The 26488-nt window shown below is 45.9% G+C and overlaps 1 gene segment (V, D, J or C); it reads left to right on the top strand.

Annotated features, from left to right (window-relative positions):
* Positions 1–1212: 1212 nt before the first annotated feature.
* LOC140479572 (Ig kappa chain V region Mem5-like) lies at positions 1213–18359 on the top strand. The segment is given in 4 exon segments: positions 1213–1279; positions 1466–1761; positions 2272–2305; positions 17484–18359. Coding segments are annotated over 4 exon segments (708 nt in total).
* Positions 18360–26488: the final 8129 nt, after the last annotated feature.

The raw sequence follows: 26488 nt of genomic DNA on the forward strand, positions 1-26488 counted from the left end.
GTCACCACCTTCTGGGAAGAATGTGATTGCACTTGAGAGGGGGCAGAGATTTCCCAGGATGCTACCAGAATGTGAGCTTTGAGAAAAGATTGGAAAGGTTGGGATTGTTTTCCTTGGAGCAGTGAAGGCTTAAAAGGGACCTGGTAGAGAGGGATAAGATTATTCAGGACAGTGATAGGGTGGGTAGGATGGCACTTTTTACATGAGTAAATGACTTAATAACCTGGGACAGAGATTGAAGCTAACACAGACATGGACACATAGACATTTGTAGCAGCAGTAGGCCATTCGGCCCTTTGGGTCTGCTCTGTCATTCAGTATGATCACGGCTGTATCAATTTTTGAATGTCATCATTTCTTCGAGGGTCGGTGTGGGTTTGTCGGGCCAAATGGCCTGTTTCCACACTGTAGGCATTCTATGATCTATGGCTGATCCTCTCTCTCAAAGCCATATTCCTGCCTTCTCCCCATTCTCTTCAAACTGTTAAAATGCAAAACAATTATCTCTCTCTTTTACTTGAATAGATTCAGTTCCTTTCCTCCACAGCCTTCAGTCGTAAAGAATTCCACAGGTTGACCTCCTGTGGAAATGTTTCCTCATCTCAGTCCAAAATGGTCTACCATGTATCCCCCTGAGATTGTGAGCCCTGGTTCCAGACTCCCTAACCAGGGGAAACCTCCTCCCTGCCCAGCCCTGTTACAATTTTATATGTTCCAAATTTTATATGTTCCTCTCATCCTTCTGAACACGAGTGAGTCCAGGCCCAGGTGAGTTGGAGAGTTGGAGAGTGAGAGGAGAGTTGAGAAGAAATGTTTTCACCCAGAGGGTGGTGGGAGTCTGGAACTCACTGCCTGAAAGGCTGGTTGAGTCACAAACTCTCATGACATTGGAGCAGTGTTTAGATATTCCCTTGTGTTGCTGTAGGCTCCAGGGTAATGGGCCAAGAGCTGGAGGATGGGATTAGTATAATCAGATCACTGTTGACCAGCACAGACACTATGGGCCAAATGGCCTCATTCAGTGCTGTTCACATCAATGACTCTCTCCGACAGAGAGAGAGAGAGAGAGAGAGGAGGAAGTGTGAGGGGCTGACGTGGCTCTCTTTGCCTGATGCTATTTACATACTGAGGGACACCCAGTCAGACTCTAACAGGCTGCAGCTTTATAAAGCAGAGCCCAGTGAAGGGAGAGTTTATCAGGAACCAGGCACACGGACAGGAGCACACACCATGATTTCACACATCCAGCTGATCTGGCCCCTGGCATTCTGTATTGCAGGTACAAATCTCTCTCCTTCCACCTTGAATCTTTAGCTGCTCTCCATTTCACTCCAATTTCACTGACTTGTGATTGAAGGGAAAATGCTGAAACCAGAGGAATGCTCAGTGACTCCAACAATCTCTCATTTGACAGGCTCTTTCTGTGACAGTTCTGACTTCACTGTGTTTGTCTCTGACCCCTCAGGTATCAGTGGGGACATCACCATGACCCAGTCTCCCCCAGTGCTGTCAGTGGGTTTGGGCCAGACTGCAACCATCACCTGTACGGCCAGTCAAAGCATTAGCAGCAACCTTGCTTGGTACCAGCAGCGAGAAGGTCAGAAACCCTCTCTCCTGATCTATTATGCAACAGAGCGATTCACAGGAGTCTCCGATCGATTCACCGGCAAGGGCTCAGGGACCAGTTTCACCCTGACAATCAGCAACGTTCAGAATGAGGATGTCGCTGACTATTATTGTCAGCAGGGTAGCAACTACCCTCGACACAGTGACACAGAGCTGTACAAAAACCTCAATACATGAAGCACTACCTCCTGTACTGACACATCCCAAAGTTATATAAAATGTACAATAATGGACACACAGTCCCACTGCCTGAACTGACATAACCCATAGTTAGATCGAAATGAAATTGAACAAATTACCTCATGCTGAGATTGTCACTGTCCACGACACACTCCAGTCCCTGTGGTGTCTCAACGCTAACTGAAGGCCTCAAGTTTCCCTCTTACACTCCATGGCCACATGTGAAGTGCAGCTGCAAGATTTAACATCGAAAAATAAATTTCACAAACCTCCAGAGCCCTGCTAGAATCAACCGAGAGAGACAGAGAGAGAAAGACACATGAATGAAGGAGAGACAGAGAGGGGCAGGGAGAGGGTGAGAGTGAGTGAGAGACAGCCAGAGACAGAGAGAGGTTGACAGTGATAAGAGGGAAGCAGAGAGCAGAGGTTTTTGTACAGCCTCTGCACAGGGAGCTTTCACTGTGGCTTACGTTCGGTAAAGGAACCAAGCTCAGACTGAGTAAGTAAACCTCAATCCTCTGTTATTAACCCTGTCAATACTGAAATACACTTTCTAAAATACAGTTGCTGAATTGTTGAAGGTGTTAGTGGGGAGCTGAAGTGAATGAAATGGTTGATTCAGAAGCACTGTGTCTAAAAGGGTGTACAGCTGTATTTCTATAGTTCCATTGCCCCCTTTAAGCAGCAAGATATAAGTCAGTCAGTTTTACTCACCGTGTGGAGGAGCTCTGTCCATTTGCAGCCTGTGATCCCATTCCTGCAGCATGGAGTGAAATCAGTGAGTAACCTCCTGTCAGTCTCAGTGTGACGGACACGGGCAGAGTTTGATGTGAGCTCTGGCTCCCTGTCCCAGTCTCTGATCTCACTGACCTCAGCAGCAGCAGCAGCAGCAGCAGCAGCAGCACAGTGAGACACCGAGCTCCCACCTCCCCCAGCTTTAACTCTGCTCAACCACACAATCACAGGACTGTTACAGTGCACAAGGAGACCATTCCATCCATCCTGTCTGGACTAGCTCTCCGAATGTGCAATTCAGTGAGTGTCATTCTCCTGCCTTCTCTCTGTCACCCTGCACATTGTTCCTTTTCAAATAACATTCTCATTCCCTTCGGAATGTTTCAATTGAAGCTGCCTCCACCACACTCTCAGGCAGTGCATTCCACCCCTTAACCACTCACTCGCTGAAAATGCTTTTCCTCATTTCACTTTTGTTACTTATCCAATTACTTTAAATCTTAATCCTTTCACAAGTGGAATCATTTTCTCCCTATTTACACTGTCCAGGCCCCTCCTGATTTTGAATTTCTGGAACAATTCTCCTCGCCACCTTCTCCAAAGACTTAGAGGGGACAAAGTTAAAAATCACACAACACAGGTTATAGTCCAACAGGGGCTTTATTTGTAAGCAGTGGCTTTCGGAGCGCCCCTCCTTCATCAGGTGGTTGTCAGCCGTGCTCCAAAAGCTAGTGCTTCCACATTAACCTGTTGGACTATAACCTGGTGTGGTGTGATCTGTAACTTTCTCCAAAGAAGACAGATTGGAAAATTTGGGACTATCTTCATAACTGATGGTCCTCATCCCTGGAATGATCTTTGTGCATATGTTTGCCAGCGCTACAAAACATTCATCTCCTTCCTGCATTATTCACATTATTTATGTCCCTCATGATATTATAAACCTCTATAAGGTCACTCCTCAGCCTCTGGCACTTCAAGGTAAAAGGTCTCAGCTTTTCCAGCCTCTCATGGTCACGGACTCATACAGCATGGAAACAGGTCTTTCGGTCTTACTTGTCCATGCTAACTAGATATCCAAAACTGACATCATCCCATTTGCCAGCATTTAGCCCACATCCCTCTAAACCCTTCCGATCCATGTACCCATCCAAACCTCTTTTAAATGCTATAATTGTATCTGTCTCCAGCACTTTGTCCAGCAGCTCAGTCCATACACGCATCACCCCCTGTGTGACAAGTTACCCCTCAGGTCCCTTTTGGATCTTTTGCCTCTCGCCTTAAACCTGTGCCCTCTAGTTTTGGACTCTCCTTCCCAAGGAAAAGACCTGGGATATACATCCAGTTCATGCCCGTCATGATTTTATAAACATCTATAAGGCCACCCCTCAGTCTCTGATCCTGCAGGAAAAATAACCCGTCTATTGAGCCTCTTCCGACAGCTCAAACCCTCCAGTTCCAGGCAACATCCATGTAAATCTTTTCTGCAGCATTTTAAGTTTAACACCATCCTTCCTATCACATGATGATCAGAATTGTTCACATTATTCCCAAAGTAGGCTCACTAATTTTCTGTACAGCTGCAAATGGTGTCCCAACTCTGATACTTAGTGCAGTGACCAATAAAAGCAAGTGTACCCAACACCTTCTTCATTGCCCTGTCTCCTTGTGACTCCACTGTCAAGGAATAATGCACCTGCCCCTGCACCTGCCCCTGTCCCTGCCCCTGCCCCTGTCAGGCAACATCCAAGGAGCAGGAAAATCGAAGTTTCGGGCAAAAGCCCTTCATCAGGATTCCTCTAGTCGAGCCCCCAGATTCAGTGCAGCCCTCTAGACCTGCAATCTTCTTCCCGACCTCTCCACCCCACTCCCTATCCAGTCTATCACCCTCACCCTCACCTCCTTCCACCAATATATTCCCAGTGCCCCTTCCCTAAACTCCGCCCCCCCACCTTTTATCTCAGCCCGCTTGGCACACCAGCCTCATTCCTGAAGAAGGGCTTATGCCCGAAGTCGATTCTCCTGCTCCTCGGATGCTGCCTGGCCTGCTGCGCTTTTCCAGCATGACACTTTTCAACAGAGAATGTTGGGAAAGGGTTGCTTTTCAGACTGGAGATGAGTTATCAGCTGTGTGCCACAAGGATTGGTGCTGGGTCCATGGCTTTTCATCATTGAAATAAATGATTTGGATGTGAATATAGGAATTATGGCGAGTTTGTAAATTTCACCAAAATTGGTGGGACAGTGGATAGTGAAGAAGCTTATCTGAGAGTGCAGTGGGACCTTGATCATTTGGGGAAATGGGCAGAGGTGTGGCAAATTGACAAAAGTGAGGACTGCAGATGCTGGAAACCAGCGTTCCAGAGAGACCACTCCCTCCGTGACTCCCTCGTCAGATCCACACCCCCTACCAACCCAACCTCCACTCCCGGACCTTCCCCTGCAACTGCAAGAAGTGCAAAACTTGCGCCCACACCTCCCCCCTCACTTCCCTCCAAGGCCCCAATGGATCCTTCCATATCTGTCGCAAATTCACCTGCACCTCCACATACATCATTTACTGTATCCGCTGCACCTGATGTCTCCTGTACACTGGGGAGACAGGCCGCCTACTTGCAGAACATTTCAGGGAACACCTCTGGGACACCCGCACCAACCAACCCAACCGCTCTGTGGCTGAACACTTTAACTCCCCCTCCCACTCCGTCAAGGACATGTAGGTCTTTGGCCTCCTCCATCGCCAGACCCTGGCAACACGATGCCTGGAGGAAGAGCGTCTCATCTTCCGCCTAGGAACCCTCCAACCACAAGGGATGAATGTAGATTTCTCCAGCTTCCTCATTTCCCCTCCCCCCACCTTATCTCAGTCCCAACCCCCGGATTAAGCACCGCCCTCTTGACCTGCATTCTTCTTCCTGACCTCTCCGCCCCCACCCCCTCTCCGGCCTATCACCCTCACCCTCACTGACCTTACTAACCAGTCTGTCATGTGGAACCTTGTCAAATGTTTTGCTGAGGTCCATTTAGACAGTGTGTACTGTTCTGCCTACATCAATCATCTCTTCAAACAACCTCAATCACGTTAGTGAGACATGATTACCATGCACAAAACTGCATTGATTGTCCAAATGCATGTAAATCCTGTCCCTCAGAATTCACTCCAATAACTTACCCAGCAATGACATCAGGCTCACTGGTTTATAGTTCCTGGCTTTTCCTTACAGCCTTTCTTGAATAATGGCTAACATTAGCCAACCTATCTGGTTCTCCAGCACCTCACTCATGGCTGTTGATCAGAAACATACCTCAGCAAGGGGTCCAGCAATCTTTTTCCTAGCTTTCCACAATGTCCTGGGATACACCTGATCAGGTCCTGGAGATTTATCTACTGTCTTGCACTTTAAGAAATCCTCTTCCATAATTGGACTTGCATAAAGACATTGCTATTTACTTCCCAAGTTCCCAAACTCCCATGTATTTCTCCATGATAAATACTGACCCGGAATATTCATTTAGGATCTGAACCATTTCCTGTGGATCCACCCAGAGGTACATTGTTCATCTTCATGGGGTCCTAATCTCTCTCTAGTTACTCTTCTGCCCTTTTCTTATTTACCATATTTCTACCACGTTTGCCCTCGAGTGAGTTTAGGAATTGTTTGCCCTCCCTCAAATATACCTTGACTATCCGTGGTCCACATCTTCTTCAGGACTTTCCTGACAACCTTTGACCCTACTTTATTCAGGTCCAATACATCCATATGCCATGAAAGCTGGCATTTTCCCCAGTCAGTATGTTTGACCCTGAAAATGCCTTTGTTCTTTTCCACTGTTGCCCTAAACCTTGTGATACAATGATCACTCTTCCCTAACGGTCCTCTCACTGACACTTGATCCACTTGGGCCTCCTCATTCCCAAGATCCAGATCTAGCAGAGCCTCCTTTCTCATTGGACTGGAAACATGCGGCTAGAGAAAATTCACCGGAACACACTCTCACAACTCTGGCCCCTCTCTGCCCATTACACTGCTACTACCCCAGTCTATATTCAGAAATTAAAGACACCCCTTCCACCCTAATTACAATGACTCTATTATATTTGCAGGTCTCTGTAAATTCTTTGCAAATGTATTCTTCCACATCCTTCCAACTGAGTGGTGACTTTTTGACTGCACTGAGGATTCTGTGGACCTTGGTGTTCCTCTCTGATATTCCGTCCTGGCTCCCACAGTCCTGCCAAGTTAGTTTAAACCCTCTCCAACAGCACTAGTAAATCTCCCCAAAGGAACTCAGTCCCAGCTCTGTTCAGGAGCAACACTGTCTGGTCTGTCCAGGTCCCATCTCCCCGAGACCCAGTTCCAATGTCCCAAGAATCCAAAGCCTCCCCTCCTGGACCCTTTTTCCAGCTCCATATTCACCTGTGATATCCTCCTGTTCCTCTTCTCACTTTCATGGGGCATTGCGAAAAATGTGACGATTCCTATTTTTGTGCTCCTGAAGTTAATTCCCTCCTGAGCTCCCGAAATTCTGACTGCAAGACTACATCCCTTTTCTCCCTCTGTCACTGGGAGTGATGTGGACCACGACTGCTGACTGTTCCCCCTCTCCCCTCAGGGTGCTCTGCAGCTGCTCAGTGACATCCTTGTCCCTGGCACCCGGGAGACAACACACCATCCTGGATTCCCATCTGCAGCTGCAGAAAAACCTATCGATGCACTCACTCTCAAATCTCCTCTCACTATCGCTTTTCCAGTCTTCCTTGTGCCCCCCTGTAGAGCTGAATCCCCCCTTGGCTCCATGGAGTTGGTTCTGGCTGCAATTCCCAGATGAACCACCATTCTTATCAGGATTCTGACCTGAACCTTGGTTGGAGAGTGGCATTCACTAAGGGGATACCTGTACTAGCTGCCTGGTCCTTTTGGACTGTCTGCTGCTCCCCCATTCCCTCTGTCCCTGCATACTCTGAAGCTGCGGAGTGACCATAGAGTCATAGAGTCTTAGTGATGTACAGCACGGAAACAGACTCTTCGATCCAACCTGTCCATGCCGATCAGATATCCCAACCCAATCTAGACCCACCTGCCAGCACACGGCCCATATCCCTCCAAGCTCTTCCTATTCGTATACCCATCCAAATGCTTCTAAAATGTTGCAATTGTATCAGCCTCCACCACTTCCTCTGGCGGCTCATTCCATACACGTACCACCCTCTGCGTGAGAAGGTGGCCCTGTAGTACTCTTTTAGATCTTTCCCCTCTCACCCTAAACCTATGCCCTCTAGTTCTGGACTCCCCAACCCCAGGGAAAAGACTTTGCCTATTTACCCTATCCATGCTCCTCATAATTTTGTAAACCTCTATAAGGTCACACCACAGCCTCCGATGCTCCGGGGTAAACAGCCCCAGCCTGTTCAGCCTCTCCCTGTAGCTCAAATCCTCTAACCTTGGCAATATCCTTGTAAGTATATTCTGATCCCTTTCAAGTTTCACATCTTTCCAATAGGAAGGAGACCAGCACTGCATGCAATATTCCAACAGTGGCCTAACCAATGTCCTGCATAGCTGCAACATGACCTCCCAACCCCTGTACTGAATACTCTGACCAGTAAGCAAAAGCATACCAAACGCCTTCTTCACTGTCCTATCTACCTGCGACTCCACTTCCAAGGAGCTATGAACCTGCACTCCAAGGACTCTTTGTTCGGCAACACTCCCGAGGACTTTACCATTAAGTGTATAAGTCCTGCTAACATTTGCTTTCCCAAAATGCAGCACCTCATACTTATCTGAATTAAACTCCATCTGTCACTTCTCAGCCCATTGGCCCATCTGGTCAAGATGCTGCTGTAATCTGAGGTAACCCTCTTTGCTGTCCACTACAATTTTGGTGTCTTCTGCAAACTTACTAACTGTACCTCTTATGCTCGCATCCAAATCATTTATGTAAATGACAAAAAGTAGAGGACCCAGCACCGATCCTTGTGGCACTCCACTGGTCACAGGCCTCCAGACTGAAAAACAACTCGCCACCACTACCTTTGAGTCAGAAGGTCTTCTACCTTTGAGCCAGTTCTGTATCCAAATGGCTAGTTCCCTCTGTACTCCGTGAGACCTAACCTTGCTAATCAGTCTCCCATGGGGAACCTTATCGAACGCCTAACTGGAGTCCATACAGATCACATCTACCGCTCTGCCCTCATCAATCCTCTTTGTTACTTCCTCAAAAAAATCAATCAAGTTTTTGAGACATGATTTCCCACACACAAAGCCATGCTTACTATCCCTAATCAGTTCTTGCCTTTCCAAATACATGTACATCCTCTCCCTCAGGATTCCCTCTGACAACTTGCCCACCACCGACGTCAGGCTCACTGGTCTATAGGCTTGTCCTTACCGCCCTTCTCAAACAGTGGCACCTCGTTAGCCAACCTCCAGTCTTCCAACACCTCACCTATGACTATCGATGATACAAGTATCTGAGCAAGAGGCCCAGCAATCACTTCTCTACTTCCCACAGAGTTCTAGGGTACACCTGATCAGGTCCTGGGGATTTATCCACTTTTATGCGTTCCAAGACATCCAGCACTTCCTCCTCTGTAATATGGACATTCTGCAAGATGTCACCATTTATTTCCATACAGTCTATATCTTTCATATCCTTTTCCACAGTAAATACTGATGCAAAATACTTATTTAATATCTTCCTCATTTTCTGTGGCTCCACACAAAGGCCGCCTTTCTGATCTTTGAAGGGACCTATTATCTCCCTAGTTACCCTTTTGTCCTTAATGTATTTGTAAAAACCCTTTGGATTCTCCTCAATTCTATTTGCCAAAGCTAATTAGAACAAGTCAACATGGATTTAGTAAGGGGAGGTCATGCCTGACAAACCTGTTGGTATTCTTTGAAGAGGTGACAAGTAGGTTAGACCAGGGAAATCCAGTGGATGTGGTCTATCTAGACTTCCAAAAGGCCTTTGATAAGGTGCCACACGGGAGGCTGCTGAGCAAGGTGAGGGCCCATGGTGTTCGAGGTGAGCTACTGGGATGGATTGAGTATTGGCTGTCTGACAGAAGGCAGAGAGTTGGGATAAAAGGTTCTTTTTCAGAATGGCAGCCGGTAATGAGCGGTGTCCCGCAGGGTTCAGTGTTGGGGCCACAGCTGTTTGCATTATATATTAATGATCTGGATGAAGGGACTGGGGGCATTCTAGCGAAGTTTTCAGATCATACGAAGTTAGGTGGACAGGCAGGTAGTACTGAGGAACTGGGGAGGCTACAGAAGGATCTAGACAGTTTGGGAAAGTGGTCCAGGAAATGGCTGATGGAATTCAACGTGAACAAATGCGAGGTCTTGCACTTTGGGAAAAAGAATAAAAGCATAGACTACTTTCTAAACGGTGAGAAAATTCGTAAAGTCAAAGTACAAAGGGATCTAGGAGTGCTAGTCGAGGATTCTCTAAAGGTCAACATGCAGATTGAGTCCGTGATTAAGAAAGCGAATGCAATGTTGTCACTTATCTCAAGAGGGTTGGAATATAAAAGCATCGTTGTGCTACTGAGACTTTATAAAGCTCTAGTTAAGCCCCATTTGGTGTACTGTGTCCAGTTTTGGTCCCCACACCTCAGGAACGACATACTGGCACTGGAACGTGTCCAGCGGAGATTCACACGGATGATCCCTGGAATGGTTGGTCCAACATATGAGGAAAGGCTGAGGATCCTGGATTGTATTCATTGGAGTTTAGAAGATTAAGGGGAGACTTAATAGAGACGTACAAGATAATACATGGCTTGGAAAGGGTGGACACTAGGAAATTGTTTCCGTTAGGTGAGGAGACTAGGATCCGTGGACACAGCCTTAAAATTAGAGGGGGTCAATTCAGAACAGAAATGCGGAGACATTTCTTCAGCCAGAGAGTGGTGGGCCTGTGGAATTCATTGCCGCAGAGTGCAGTGGAGGCCGGGACACTAAATGTCTTCAAGGCAGAGATTGATAGATTCTTGTTGTCTCGAGGAATTAAGGGCTACGGGGAGAATGCGGGTAAGTGGAGTTGAAATGCCCATCAGCCATGATTGAATGGCGGAGTGGACTCGACGGGCCGAATGGCCTTACTTCCACTCCTATGTCTTATGGTCTTATGGTCTTATCTCATGTCCCGTTTTTGCACTCCTGATTTCTCTCTTAAGTATCCTCCTAATTCCTTTATACTCTTCTAAGGATTCACTCAATCTATCCTGTCTATACCTTACATAAGCTTCCTCCTTTTTCTGAACCAAACCCTCAATTTCTTCAGTCATCCAGCATTCCCTATACCTCCCAGCCTTTCCTTTCACCCTGACAGGAATATACTTTCTCTGGATTCTCGTTATCTCATTTCTGAAGGCTTCCCATTTTCCAGCTGTACCTTTATCTGCAAACATCTGTCCCCCAATCAGCTTTCAAAAGTTCTTGCCTAATACCACAAAAAATTTGCCTTTCTCCAATTTAGAACTTAAACTTTTAGATCTGGTCGATCCTTTTCCATCACTATTTTAAATTTAATAGAATTATGGTCGCTGGCCCCAAAGTGCTCCCCCACTGACACCTCAGTCACCTGCCCTGCCTTATTTCCCAAGAGTAAGTCAAGTTTTGCACCTTCTCTAGTAGTTACATCCACATACTGAATCATAAAATTGTCTTGTACACACTTAACAAATTCATCTCCATCTAAACCCTTAACATTATGACAGTCCCAGTCTATGTTTGGAAAGTTAAAATCCCCGACCATAACCACCCTATTTTTCTGACAGACAGCTGAGTTCTCCTTACAAGTTTGTTTCTCAATTATAGGAGGTCTATAATACAATCCAATAAGGTTATCATCCCTTTCTTATTTCTCAGTTCCACCCAAATAACTTCTCTGGATATATTTCCGGGAATATCCTCCCTCAGCACAGCTGTAATGTTATCCCTAAGACAAAAACGCCACTCCCCCTCCACTCTTGCCTCCCTTTATTTCCTTCCTGTAGCATTTGTATCCTGGAACATTCAGCTGCCAGTCCTGCCCATCCCTGAGCCATGTTTCTGTAATTGCTATGATATCCCAATCTCGTGTTCCTAACCATGCCCTGAGTTCATCTGCCTTCCCTGTTAGGCCCCTTGCATTGAAATAAATGCAGTTTAATTTATTAGCCCTACCTTGTCCCTGCCTGCCCTGACTGTTTGACTCGCTTCTGTTCTCAACTGTACCAGTCCCAGATTGATCTCTTTCCTCACTATCTCCCTCGGTCCCACGCTCCCCTCCCCACCCCCCTCACCACCTTGCTAGTTTAAATCCTCCCGAGCAGCTCAAGCAAATCTCCCTGCCAGTATATTAATCCCCTTCCAATTTCGGTGCAATCCATCCTTCTTGTATAGGCCACTTCTACCCCAAAAGAGATTCCAATCATACAAAAATGTGAATCCTTCCCCCATACACCAGCTCCGCAGCCATGCATTCACCTGCTCTATCCTCCTATTCCTGCCCTCACTAGCTCGTAGTACCGGGAGTAATCCAGATATTATTACTTTCAAGGACCTGCTTTTTAAATTTCTGCCTAACTCTCTGTAATCCCCCTTCAGAATCTCAACTTTTTCCCTTCCTATGTCATTGGTTCCAATGTGGACGAAGACCTCTTGCTGGCCTTCCTCCCCCGTGAGAGCATTCTGCACCCTCTTTGAGACATCCTTGATCATGGCACCAGGGAAACAACACACCATTCTGCTTTTTCGCTGCTGGCCACAGAAACGTCTGTCTGTACCTCGAACTAGAGAATCCACGAACACAATTGATCTCTTGGAACCCAACGTACTCCTCATTGCATTAGAGCCAGTCTCAATACCAGAAACTTGGCTGTTCGTGCTATGTTCCCCTAAGAATCCATCACCCCCTACATTTTCCAAAACAGCATATCTGTTTTAAATGGGTATATCCACAAAGGACTCCTGCACTAGCTGCCTACCTCTCTTATCTTTCCTGGAGTTAACCCGTCCATGTGACTGTATCTGAGACGTTCCCCCCCTCCCTTCCTGTAACTGCCATCCATCACATACTGTTGTTGTTGCAAATTCTTCATTGCTTCCAATTGTCTCTCCAACCGATCCATTTGATCTGATAAGATTCGCAGCCAGCAGCATTTATGGCAGATATAATCCGCAGTAACCCTTAAACTCTTTAAACTCCCACATCTGACAAGAAGTACATATCACTCTATTAAAGGCCTTATTTTTCTCCTTCACAATCTACAGACCCAGAAAATAACAATGTCTTATTCCTCTACAAACCCTGCCCCAGGTTAAATTAATAGTTATGGCTTATATTTTAAGTTTAATCAAGAGACATATCTCCAGAAACATATAATCAAGAAAGAAGCGACTCTACTCACTACTGCAGATTCTCTGTAGGCTACACTTAAAACAACAATTAACTTATCTGATTCTGTGCTGTGAACTTCTCCCAACAGTTCCCCCAAGATCAGTTGTGAATTTCACAGTTTGATAATTTTCCCAGATGCACTCCGATGTCCAGCGATACATGAATTCAAAGAGCAAAGGCAGTAACTGTACAGGCTTCTCTCTCTCTCTCTCTCTCTCTCTCTCTCCTGCAATGACCTCACCATGTGCTTACTTTGTCTGTTCTTCTGCCTTTTAAAACTGCTGTTGTTTTGACTTTTTTTTCCAAAGCTCCAAAATAATGCAACAGCACATAAAACAGTAATTGCTGATCCTGCAATTCGAGGAAATCACCCCCAGCAGCTAAAATACCTCAAAAAAGGAGCAGCTGTTACAGCCAGAAAGTTTTCCCGTCCTCCATCTTGGATTACCCAGAATCTTTCTTAACATCTAGAAACGTGCTCTCCACGGAGCTCTCAGCCTCACGGACGCTCCGCACTGACACCAGCTGCTGCTCAAGCTCTGAAACCCAGAGCTCCAAATGCTGTCACTGACCACACTTCCTACACTCATGGTATTCCAGGAGCTGGGAAGTATCCTGAAATTCCCACATAGATGCACATTCTCTCCACTCTTTGGTTATCTCTTGGCAACATTCTGATGACAAACAGCTACAGCAGGGCTCACAGTGTTCCAGAGTTTTGGGGAGCAGAAAGCAGAAATAGGAGCAGAAATCAGCCATTCAGCCCATTGAATCTGCTCTGCCATTTGATCTTGGCAGATATGCTTCTCACCCCCATTCTCCTGCCGACTCCACGGGAATGTTTGATCCCCTTAACACTCACAAACCTATCTATCTCTGTCTTAAATATACTCTTCCCTCTGTAGCAATGAGTTCTACAGATTCACCACCCTCTGGCTGAAGAAATTCCTCCTCATCTCAGCTCAAAAGAGTCGGCCCTTCATTCTGAGGCTGTGCCTTCGTTACCTAGACTCTCCTTTTTTCGGAAACATCTTCGCTGCATACACTCTTTCCAGGCTGATCAATATTCTGTAAATTTCAATAAGATCCCTCCTCATCCTTCGAAACTCCATCGAGTACAGACCGAGAGTCCTCAACCATGCCTCATATGACAAGCCCTTCATCCCCAGGATCATTCTTGTAAATCCCTCCAATGAAAGCACATCGTTTCTTAGAATATGGGTCCCAAATCTGTTCATGATATTCCAAAAGTGGTCTGACCAGAGCATTACACAGCCTCAGCACTACATTCCTGCTCCTGTATTCTAGCCCGATTGAAATGAATGTTATCATTTCAGTTGCCTTCCCAAGCGCAAACTAGACTTGCCTGTTCACCTTCAGAGAAACCTGAACGAGGTTTGTGCTTTAGATTTCCAAAGCATTTCCTCATTTAGAAAACAGCCTTTGCATCTCTTCTTCCTACCAAAGTGCATAACCTCACACTGTAACACATTGTATTCTATCTGCCACTTCTTTTCTCACTCTCTGAGCCTATCCATGACCTTTTACAGCCTTCCCACTTCCTCAACACTGCCTGTCCCTCCACCTATTTCATGTCATCTGCAAACTTAGCAGCAATGTCTTCACTTCCTTCATTCAGATTGTTAACGCATGACATGAATAGTTATGGTTCCAACATTAACACCTGCAGAACTCTATTAGTCACCAGCTGCCATTTTTCCTCACCCTCTGCTTTATATCAACCTACCAGTCCTCAGTCCATGCCAGTACCTTGCCCCTAACTCTATGGGCTCGTACCTTATGTCAAAGGCCTTCTGGAAATTAAAATAGATTACATCTTCAAACTCTCCTTTGTCTGACTGGCTGGGAGCTGTTGCTGCTGTTCAGGACATTAGTTAGGCCACTTTTGGAAAACTGTGTGTAATTCTGGTTGCCCTGCTGTAGTAAAAATGTTGTGAACCTTAAAATGCTCCAGAAAAGATTTACAAGAATGTTGCCAAGGTTGGAGGTTTTCAGCTACTGGGAGAGGTTGAATAGGATCTAGTTTCCCTGGATTGTTGGAGGCTGAGCGGTGACCATTTTATGGTTTATAGGAGCATGAGGGGCATTGAAAGGATGAGTAGAGAAGGTATTATTTTCAGAGTTGGGGAGTCCAGTTCGAGAGGCATAGGTTGAAGGCGACAGGGGAAAGATTTGAAAGGGCCTGAAGGGGCAACTTTTTCACGTGGTGGGTGGTGTGTGTATAGCATGAGCTGCCAGAGGAAGAGGTGGAGGATGGTATGATTATAACATTTAAGAGGATGGGTACATGAATAGGGAGGGTTTAGAGGGATATGTGCAAAATGCTGGAAAATGGGACTAGCTTAATCGGAGGTTTGTTAAAGAGATATCGAGCTCCATCCTACTTTCCAGCTCTTGCTCCATAAGCCTGCGGTTTCACTGTTTCAAATGAATATCCAAGTGTTTTTTTCAATATGATGAGGGTTTCTGCCTCTCCAACCCTTTCAGACAGTGGGTCCCAGATCCCACCAGCCTCTGGCTGGAAACAATTACTCCACAATTCCCCTCGAACTCTGTGTCCAATTCATTTTAATCTCTCCCCATGGTTATTGCCCTCTCTGCTGATGGAAATCAGTCCTTCCTACCCACTCTATCCAGGTTCCTCATCATTTTACACACCTCGATCAAATCTCCCATCAGCCTCCTGTGTTCCAAAGAATACAATCCCAGCCAAACCAATCATTCCTCAAAGCTAAAACTCCCCATTTTTGACAAATTCCTCCTCTGTCCCCATCTCTAGTGGGATCACATCCTTCCTGTAATGTGGTGACAAGAACTGTACACTGTTCTCTCACTGTGCTCTAACTGGGGTTTTATACAGTTCCAGAATAAACAAACTCCTTGCTTTTGCTCTCAACCAAAAATGAGATAAGGGAGGTGATGGTCTAATGATATAATTACTGAACTCTTAATCCAGAGATCTAGATAATGTTCTGGGAACCAGGGTTAGAATCCTGCCACAGCTGTAGTGGAATGTGAATTCAATAAAAAAATCTGGAATTAAGAGTCTAATGATGACCATCGTTGATTGTCGGGAAAAAGCCATCTGATTCACTAACGACCTTTAGGGAAGGAAACTGCCATCCTTACCATGTGACTCCAGACCCACAGTAATGTGGTTGACTCTAAACTGCCCTCTGGGTGATTAGGGATGGGCAATAAATGCTACCGATCCAACAAAGCTCTCATTCCATCAAGGGAAAAAGAAAAACAGTTTATCCCATGTGTCTTCTTAACCACCTTACTGACCCGCATTCATTAATCACCATGGCCACATCTTCCACCTCACACACGTGTGACTTCCAGGTTCAAATTGACAAGAGACATTCCTTCGATATCTGAGAAACAGATAGAAACATCAACATAGGAGGCCATTCAGCCCCTCAAGCCTGCTCCACCATTCAATTTGATCATGGCCAATCATCGAACATAGTCCCCTGTTCCTGCTTTCTCCCCACATTCTTTGATCCCATTAATCCAAAGAAATATATCTAATTCCTTCTTGAACTCATACTGCATCTCATGCTGGAAAAATGGATGAGAATTATTGGGTTGTTGTTTTTTGACCAATGTGGGCACAATGGACTGATGGGCCTTTTGGGTCTCCTGACTCTATGACTCTATTATATTATGAATAACTGGGTACCAAGGACTGGCCCCTGTGATACCCCAACTGGTAACTAGCTGCCATTCAGAAAAAGACTTGTTCTTCCTGCCCTGTCTGCCAACCAGTTCCCAATCCATGTCAGTGCATGACCCCAATCCTCTTGTTCGGTAGGATTTCCCTGATTCACTTGGACATATTTCATCCTTACAGCTCTTTGCCTTCCTCAGGTCCTGTTCAATTTTAATCCTGCATTTTCCATCCTCCTCTCAGCTTTCTGCAGGTTTGAACTCCAGATAACCAACATCACCTTCCATGTTTGGTCTTCCCTAGCCTTTTGACATCTCAGGCTAAGAGTTTAGATTTGGGAGTCCCACCCTTACTCTTTGTGGGAACAGATTCTGAATGATCTCTGTCTTGTCACTTGAGGGCTCCCACTGCCTTGACATTGATTTCCCATCATGTCACTGGTTCCAGTCCACTTTTACTAAATTACCGAAACATTTAGTGAAATGAAAACTTTTACACTTGCTCCATGGTTCTCCATTTCCATCCCTAATTTCAATATCACTGAGTTCTGATCACTGTCACTGAAATGCTCGCCATCTTTTAGTTCTTCCAGCTGCATTCATTCCCCAAACGATGGTCCAAAACTGTCCCTTCTCTTTCACCATCACCTTCTCAGGGGCAATTAGGGATGAGCAATAAATTCTGCTCCTGCCAGTGACACTCATATCCCAAGAATCAATTTAAAAAATGTAAATTCTTTTGTCTGGTTTATTAGGTATTGGAGACAAATATTCAAACATTTTACCAGTGAATATTTTGAGAATTGAAATCCCTTTGAATGGCAGGGATTAAAATTGTTTCTCTTGTCTTTCAGGCCGTGAAAACTCTCAGCCCAAGCTGACCCTGCTGCCTCCCTCCCCGGAGCAGGTCAATGCCAAGGGCACTGCCACCCTGGTGTGCCTTGCCAATCACTTCTATCCCGATGAGCTGGAGGTGCAGTGGAAGAAGGACGGTGCAGTCATTTCGGACGGGGTTCAGACCAGCAACTACCTGCGAGCTTCAGACAGCACCTACAGTGTCAGCAGCCTGCTGACCCTCTCTGGGTCTGACTGGGAGTCCAATGCTCGCTTCTCCTGTGCCCTCACCCACGTGACCCTCCCCTCTCCCCTCAGCAAGAGCATCAGGAGATCAGAATGTGTGTAGAGTGTTTGAGACAGTCCACAGAGGAGACACAACTTTAAACAGAACAGGGCTGAACTGACAGGACAAAGATCATTGTCAGCACTGAATTTCAACTCTCTTCCTTCTCAGGACTGGCTCAGAGACACTTTTGAGGTTCCGGAGTAAAGGTAGTTCATTGGGACAGTGTCGATCGAGCTTTATGCTGTGTCAAACCTCATGCTCTTCCTGTTCTGGGACTGTTTGATTGGGACAGGGTTGATTTGTGATGCCAAGTAAAATCTCTTGAAGTTGCTGAAGGCTGTCAGCTGTATGAAACAATGTGAACCTTCGAAATTTCTGCTTCAATAAATCAGATCTCCTTCCTGCTCAGCAGCCAGTTCCAATTTAAGGTTTTTGTCACTATTTGAAGGGCAGGATTCTCATGTTATTGAGAAAATCTCTACAAGTGTTTTCCTCAAAAGCCATTGTAGCTGTGAATTTGTGCAGCTTCCTCTGTCTGGGCTGTTAATTGCAGTCTGTTTTCTGTCAATGTCAGTCTCGAAAAGGGAATAAAGATGATGAAGATTCAGTCTCTGTCTCTGTGTGCTTTGGAAATGGACCACTCCATTCAGGTGATTCGCTGCATGTCAGCATTACATTGTCACAATTGGCTACCTGGCCTGTCAATCCGTGGTAGATGATACTGACAACCAATCAGCAATCAGTTTCAAATAGTCCAGTTGGTCTGGAATCTGTGGAGGTTACAAGAATAGAAACTGAAAGCTGTTGGGATTCAATAATTACAATCTGAGGCATTCCGTGTTCTCTCTCTGTTCCAAACTCAAGTGGTGGGATCACACTGTGCACTCTCTGCTGCATGCTGTGTTTTAACTGAAATGACCTGAGGCCAATCACTGACACTGCAGACTGTATCTCTCTGAGTGAGTGTACTACATAATGCTGCCTGTAGGTGTCACTCTGAGTGTGGGTGTGTTATTCAAAGAGACACCTTCAGGCAGCTAGGGTTGTGAGCATGTTACTCAGTGCTGCCTGACTCTGTGTGTGTGTGTGTGTTAACTCAGTGTTGCCTGTAGGTGTGTCTCTGAGTGTGTATGTGTTATTCTGCACTGCCTGGAGGTATCTCACTAAGTGTCAGTGTGTTACTCTGTGTTGCCTGCAGGTGTCTCTCAGTGATGGATAGATGGCTTTGTGATGGGGATTGAAGATTAGGCCTTACTCTTCTCAAATCTCAGATGAAAAACAATTTAGCCTGCATTGGCAGCTCATTGAGGTGGCCAAAGTTAAAAATCGCACAACACCAGGTTAGAGTCCAACATGTTTCTCTGGAAGTACAAACTTTTGGAGTGCTGCTCCTTCATCAGGTGGCGAGTGGGGCAGGATCATAGGACACAGAATTTGTCATGAAATTTAAATGGCAGCTGAGAAAGGTGAATACTGAGTGTGTGTTCTCAGTAAGGGAGGGATTTCAGAGGCAATGCACTCTGTAGTTCCTAATGTGCTCCCCAATTACAAGGAGCCGGGGTCATTTCAATTGTGGTTGTCTGCTCAGCCAGTGCTGGCTAGCCATAGTCGTATTTCAAGCTCAGTTAGCCCTAAACCAGGTGCAGCAATATTACCTTACAGGGAGGGAGCTGTCTGAGTGAGGGAGGTTGAATTCTTGCAGCCCCAAGAGTGATTGCAGTGGATTAATTAAGGGTGCTACCACTTGAAAGTGTGACCTTCTCTCCCTCTGCCTCAGCTGTGATGACCCTCAGGGTTAAACTCACCACCAGTCATTTCTGTTTATAATGAGCGAGTGGGAGGAAGGGGAAAGTGAGGACTGAAGATGCTGGAGATCAGAGTTGAGAGTGTGTTGCTGGGAAACTACAGCAGGTCAGGCAGCATCGAGGACCAGGATAATCAATATTTTCGGCTTAAGCTCTTCATCAGGAATGGAGGGAAGGCATCTCTCCCAAAGGCATCACAGGCTGGATCGACGGGGCCACAAGAGTAAGCATGGGGAGATTGAGGGTGACAGAAGGAGGGGGTTGGTTGGCAGGTTGTTATTCAGAGTCAGGTACCAGAGTATCAGTCCTTCTGCCACTCCCCTTTTTTTTCTTTCCTTTTTTTTGTCATACACTGATCCAACTCCCAAGACAGGCAAAACACCCGAGTGGCCAGTGACAACCACTGCCCTTCACATCAAAGGGCAATCTTCTGTTTATTTTTTTTTGCGTGTGTGCAGGTCTGAGACACAGGGAAAGACACAAAGTGCACGAATCTTTATTTAATTTCCACCACCAGGAAGATATGAAAAACACCCGAGTGGCCAGTGACAAGCACTGCCGTTCACATCAAAGGGCAATGCTGTGTGATCAAAACAGTGAAGGGGAGGGTAGGGGTTAAATCAAAATAGAGTTGGACGGGGAAATAATGCACTCCACTCCCTGCGGCGCCCACCTCTCCCTGAACGACTCCAGGGTGTTGGTGGACACCGCGTGCTCCTTCTCCAAGGAGACCCGGTCTCTAACGTAACCCCAGAAGAGGGGGCCACTCCCCTTTTTATCTGTCAGCCAGAACTCCCTGATTGGACACGGTTAACAGCTCATCAGGGAACTCATATTATCAGAAAAAAATGAAACATTTATCGAACAAGGAGTTCGATAAGCAAGAACTAAACGACACGAGACAAAATGAGTGGTTTGAAAGATTTCATTACAGACATCACCAATTTGGCCCAACAAGTCCACACTGACCCACTGAAGAGAAACTCCCTGAGACCCATTCCCCTGCCCTATCACTCAACATTTCCCCTGACCGACGCATTCCTGAACACTGTGACAATTGTAACATGGCCAATTCACCTAACCTGCACATATTTGGATTGTGGGAGGAAACTGGAGCACATGGAGGAAATCCACACAGACACAGGGGGAGCATGCAAGCTCCACAAAGACCTGGGGCTGGAATCGAAACTGGGTCCCTGGTGCTGTGAGTTAGCCATGCTAACCACTGAGCCACCATGCCACAAATTTTAAAAAATGCCCAAAGAGTTGATCATTTGTTAAGCTCCGTGAGCCTGACGTGATATAAACTATAAACATGCAACCCACTGTCAGGGAAGGTAGTGCAGGGTGGAAACCTTACAACCTTTAAATATCATAACGTTCAAGGATCTGGGATAAGTGCAGGAAATTGGGATGAGAGTGCCTTTAGTGATAGTTATGTTGGTTCAGACTCAATGGGATAAAGGACCTTTTTCTGCTCTGTATCAATCTGTGCTCCATGTTGAGAGGGCAGTGCAGGTTAATGGTGACTAGGTGAGGCAGTTCTAAGATGGCAAACACATGATCAAGGGTCAGAGGAAATGGCTCAAGCTTCAGTGAAGGCCCAAGTAGGTGCTTGGGAGGAGGGTCAAGGCTAATGGAGACAAGGCCCATGGAAACTGAGCGAGGGCACAGGGTGCTGACTGGCATCTCATTGTGTTGTAGTGAGGTAAATGGGGACAAGAGGGGAGTGTGTAGGGAGTTTCAGTTTCAGTTAAAATGTGACCTTTGTCAGCAGCAGCATGACCTTCAGCACCAGGGAGTGTCCCTGACTGTGTCAGACTCACAGACCGCTCTCTGTGTGATTCCACACAGCCACTCGTCTGGTCACTACATAAAGCCTTGCTCATGTCTACACTACCATTTACACCACCTTCTACACCCACTGTCTGCACCTTCTGTCTACACCACTGTCTGCACCCACAGTCTACACCCACTGTCTGCACCCAGCATCCACAGCCACTGTCTCGTCACTCTGTGAACACCCACCGTCTACACCCACTGTCTACACCATTGTCTGCACCCTCCATCTACACCTTGCATCTTTCTGCTGTTGTAATATTGTATCCAATGATTTCATTGAGATTACTGCAACAGAAGCCTGAATTTTAGAACCAGCAATAATTGTCTTCTAACCATGACCTACAAAGTCTGTGTTCCACACTGGGCTGATTGATATTAATTACTGAATGCCATTTTGATTTCGCTGATGGCAGGACTGACGGATAAGGAGAGGTTGAGTTGATGAGGATTGTGTTTCCTGGAGTTTAGAAGAATGAAGAAAGGGAATCTTGGAGAAAGCTATAAAATTGGAAAAGGACGAGACACGTTAGATGGAGATGGGGAAGTCCAGAACCAGGGCACATGGTTTAAGATTAAGGGGTAAACTCTAGAGGACAGAGATGAGGAAATATGTTTTCACCCAGAGAGTGGTGAGCCTGTGGAATTCTCTGTCACAGAAAGTGGTTGAGGCCAAAACATGATGTTATCAAGAAAGAGGTAGAGATAGCTCTTGTGGCTAAAGAATCAAGGGATATGGGGTAGGGGTGGATTACAGTAATGTGCTCCATGACCAGCTTCAATCATATTGAATGGCATAGCAGGCTGGAGGGGACAAATGGCCTACTCCTGCTCCTATCCTCTATGTTTCTACATCACGTAAAATAGATTGCCAGGTGGAGATCACTCTGTCAGATGGGTAAGTATCCATTCATAGATTCCCCCCACACCACTCCCCTTTCATTTTAATTGAGTCCACTCCCTCTCTTCCTATGTCTTTGTTATCTGACCAGTGACCACACCTCCCATTTACCACCCCGGCAGGGAGCTGTGCTCATAACCCATCGTTTGTTTTAATTTGCTAACTGGGTGATGTGGATGGGGTTTTCAAAAACAGGAAGAGCTGAATTCTGATCAACTTTTGTGCTGATTTTTTTGTGTGCCTCCCTCAATATGGGTGACACAGCACTGCTGCCTCACAGAGCCAGGGACCCAGGTTCGAGAGTCAGACAGCATAGAGATAGGCCCTTCGGCCCACCATGCCAATGCTGACCAACAAACACTCAACTACACTAATCCCATTTACCTGCAGTCATCTGGAGCCTACCATGCCCAGGTATTATAAGTGCTCATCCAAATGTTTTTAAAGGTTGTGTAATTTTCAGCCTGCACCACCCTCTCAGGCAGCATGTTCCATATACCTACCACACACTGGGTCAAAAAATACTTCCACATTAATCTTATAACCTCTCGTCTTAAATAGATTTGGGTGAGGAGCAGAGGCTGCAGAACAGTGTGAGAGGTCAGGAGTGGAGAGAGGGAGAACAGTGTGAGGGTGAGGAATGGAGTTTGGAGAAGGAAGACACTTGTGTTCTGGAAAGCAGCACAAATAGGGAAGAGATCCAAGAGCTGATAGGAATAGTCTCCATGCTTCCTAACAGTAGCTTTAGGTGGGAAAGAGAATAAATCAGGAGATAATGAGGGCCTGTAACAAAGGCTGCGCATTAATTACAAATGACTTTTATCTTCATTGATTATTTATAGTCAGATTTTTCTTTGTCATTCATTGACAAAATGAGGGTGTCACTGCCTAGGACAGCATTTATTGCCCACCCCCAATTGCCCCAGAGGGCAGTTAACAGTCATCCATATTGCTGTGGGATTGGATTCCCATGTAGGCCAGACCAGGTAAGGATAGCAGTTCCCTTCCCTAAAGGACGTTAGTAAACCAGAGGGGATTTCCTGACAATCGACATGGATTAATGGTCATCGTTAGACTCTTAATTGCAGACTTTTAAATTGAATTTAAATTCCCCCATCTGCCACGGTGGGATTTGAGCCTGTGACCCCAGACCATATCTAGGTCTCTGTGCATTAATCACAGAAGGTTAGTATGTACGTACAGCAAGTCATCAGGAAATCTCATAGAACATTATGGTGTAGTGTGAGGGGAAACTGAATACAAGACTTCATTGAAACAAGCAAGATCCTTGGAGGGTCCTTGACCAGGTGAATGTGGAAAGGATGTTTCCTCTTGTGGGAGAATCCAGAACTAGGGATCATTGATTAAAATTAAGGGAGAGTCCATTCAAAACAGAGATGAGGAAGCATGTTATTCTCTCAGAGATTGTCAGTCTTTGAAATTCCCCTCCTTAAAAGGCAGTGGATGCAGAATTTAGAATCCATCCAGTGTGGAAACAGGCCCGTCAGCCCAACATGTCCACACTAACCCTCCGAAGAGCAACTAATCCAGACCCATTTCCCGACCTTATTTTACCCTAGGAAGAGGTAGATAGATTCTCGATGACTGAAGGGATGGAACGTTATCAGAGAATGTAGAGTTGAGGTTAAAATCAGATCAACCACGATCGTATTGAATGGGGGAGCAGGTTCAAAGGGCCGAGTGGCCTACTTTTGTTCCTTGCCCATATGTTGCCTCACAAAGCTTTGCACAAGCAAAGACTTCCACTCGTATTTTCTCTCTGCAGATTAAGCTGCTTGTGCAATAGGCCTCATCTGCACAGTGTTTTCTCCAGCCTTTCACTGTGAGGTTAAAGATAATGGTCCCATAATCAATCCATTAACTCTATGAGTTGGATTTTTGAAAACAATAAAATAAATTACAAGTCATGAAACAGACATTACAGCAAGCAAGAATAGGCAGCACGATGGCGCAGTGGTTACCACTGCTGCCTCACCGTGCCAGGGAACTGCCTCAGGTGGGTCTGTGTGGAGTCTGCACATTCTCCCTGTGTCTGCATGGGCTTTCCCTGGGTGGTCTGGTTTCCTCCCACAGTCTAAAGATCTGCAGGCTCGATAAATTGGCCATGCTAAATTGCCCAGAGTGTACAGGAATGTGCAGGCTTGGTGGAGGAACCATTGGAACATACAGAGATAGGATAGGGATCGAGATAGAATGACCTTCGGAGGGCGGTTTGGAGACAATGGGCTGAATGGCCTACTTCCACACTATAGGGATTCTCTGTTACAAATGCAAGTTTCTTCTTTCCATTCTAGCCCTGAAGCATGCATGTGGTTCTGTCTCATATCCACTCAAGGGATGGCAAACCTTTGAAGACAGGAACAGCCTCTATTCTGTTGGAAAGTACTTCTTCCACTCTGTGTCCTTCACAGCCTTGTAGACAGCAACAATGAAATCAGGAAGTAACCCAAAGCTATAATCTTCTGGGCTATTCATTAAACTGTGGAACCTGAAAAATACAATTAACGTCCAAGTCAATGAAGATATTTCTCAGCAATCACTAAATGCTGAGTTTTAGTACTCAGCAGGCCCCAGGAGTCAAAATAACTGAGTAGATCATTGCTCTGAATTGCTCATAAATATCACCTTCACATTTCTGGAGGCTTTGATCAAAAAGGTTGCTTACTCCTCTTCAATATACAGCTTAAAATCAACTCAAACTCCCAACCATCCAGCTGAGAGTAGAGCCCTGTACAAACTGGTACCTGGTCTGTGGGAGCACTGTCACCTCTGTCTCAGAAGTTTTGGGGAGTTTATTTTGATCATAGCGTCCTTCAGCACTGGAAGCTGTTCAGAGGATGTTCCCCAGACTGATTCCAGGAATGAAAGTGCTGTCCCATGAGGAGCAGTTAAAGAGCTTGGGCTTGTACTCGCTGGAGTTCAAAAGAATGAGGAGGGATCTGATTGAGGGATAGAAAATGTGAAAGGGGATTGAGAAGGTGGACGTTGAATAGATGCTCCCCCTTAATGGACAGTCTGGAACAAGAGGTCATCGATATAGAGTGAGAGGAGGTCAGTTCAAAACTGAGCTGAGGAGAAACTACATCTCCCAGAGGGTTGTGAATCTGTGAAACTCAATGCCCCAGAGAGCAGTGGAGGCAGAATCAATCAACAGATTCAAGAAAGATTCGTTTCTGATGGAAAGTGAGATAAAGAGCAATGGGGAGCAGGCAGGAGAGTGGAGTTGAGACCAGGATAAGATCAGCCATGGTCCTGTTAAATGGCGGAGTGGGCTCGAAGGGCTGAATTGACTCCTCCTGCTCCTATTTCCTATATGTTGAACACACAGTCAAGGCTGACACTGTAAAACTGAGGGAGCTGTTGTCTTTCAGGTGAGAGACAAAACAGAGGTCCTGCCACAATATATCGAACTGTACTATCTCCCCCAGTGACAAGTGCTGGAATTTGAATTCAAATCACAAAGCAAGCCACATTAATGGTGACCACAATAATGATCCCTGATTGCTGTCCAGCCTCAGCCTTACCCAGTCTGGACTTCATGTGACTCCAGCCCCACAGCAACCTGGTTAACTCTTAGGTGCCTTCTGAGAGGCCACAGCAAGGCCAGCAGTTCAAGGGAAATTAGTCTTGGGTAACAAATGCTGATCTATGCCAGTGACACCCACCTCCCAGAAAACAGAATGCAACAGAGATTGGTGTCAGCCAAAATTGTCAGATCAGACTCTCAATGAGATGGGGAGATGGTTAAAGATGTATTCAGCTCAGTATGGAACAGGTCCCCACTTGTTAGCACATCGTCACTGACCAAATAAGTGAGAGAAAACAGAAAACGAAAGGTGAGAACCCTCAAATGTGGGAATATCAGTGAGAATTCAGGCAACTGAAGGAAGACTTAATGAACTGCAAAGGAAGACAAAAAGTAAGTCAGAGTTACAGAAAAGTGATTGAGAAAGAGGCCTGCAAAGGGTCACAAGAATAACACAAATGTTTTACACGAAAATTAGAAAATCAAGGGGGCTCCAGTGCAATGTGAGCCCTTTAAAAACAAACTGGGAATTCCATGAATGAGACTAAGGGAATGGCCGATATGTACAATAATTAGTTGTGTCAGTCTTCACAGTCAAGGAACGGGATAATGCAGCTTATATTCCAGGGAGGTCCTGCCAAAAT

The sequence above is a fragment of the Chiloscyllium punctatum genome, chromosome 7 (assembly GCF_047496795.1).
Source record: "Chiloscyllium punctatum isolate Juve2018m chromosome 7, sChiPun1.3, whole genome shotgun sequence".
NCBI classification, from domain to species: Eukaryota; Metazoa; Chordata; class Chondrichthyes; order Orectolobiformes; family Hemiscylliidae; genus Chiloscyllium; species Chiloscyllium punctatum.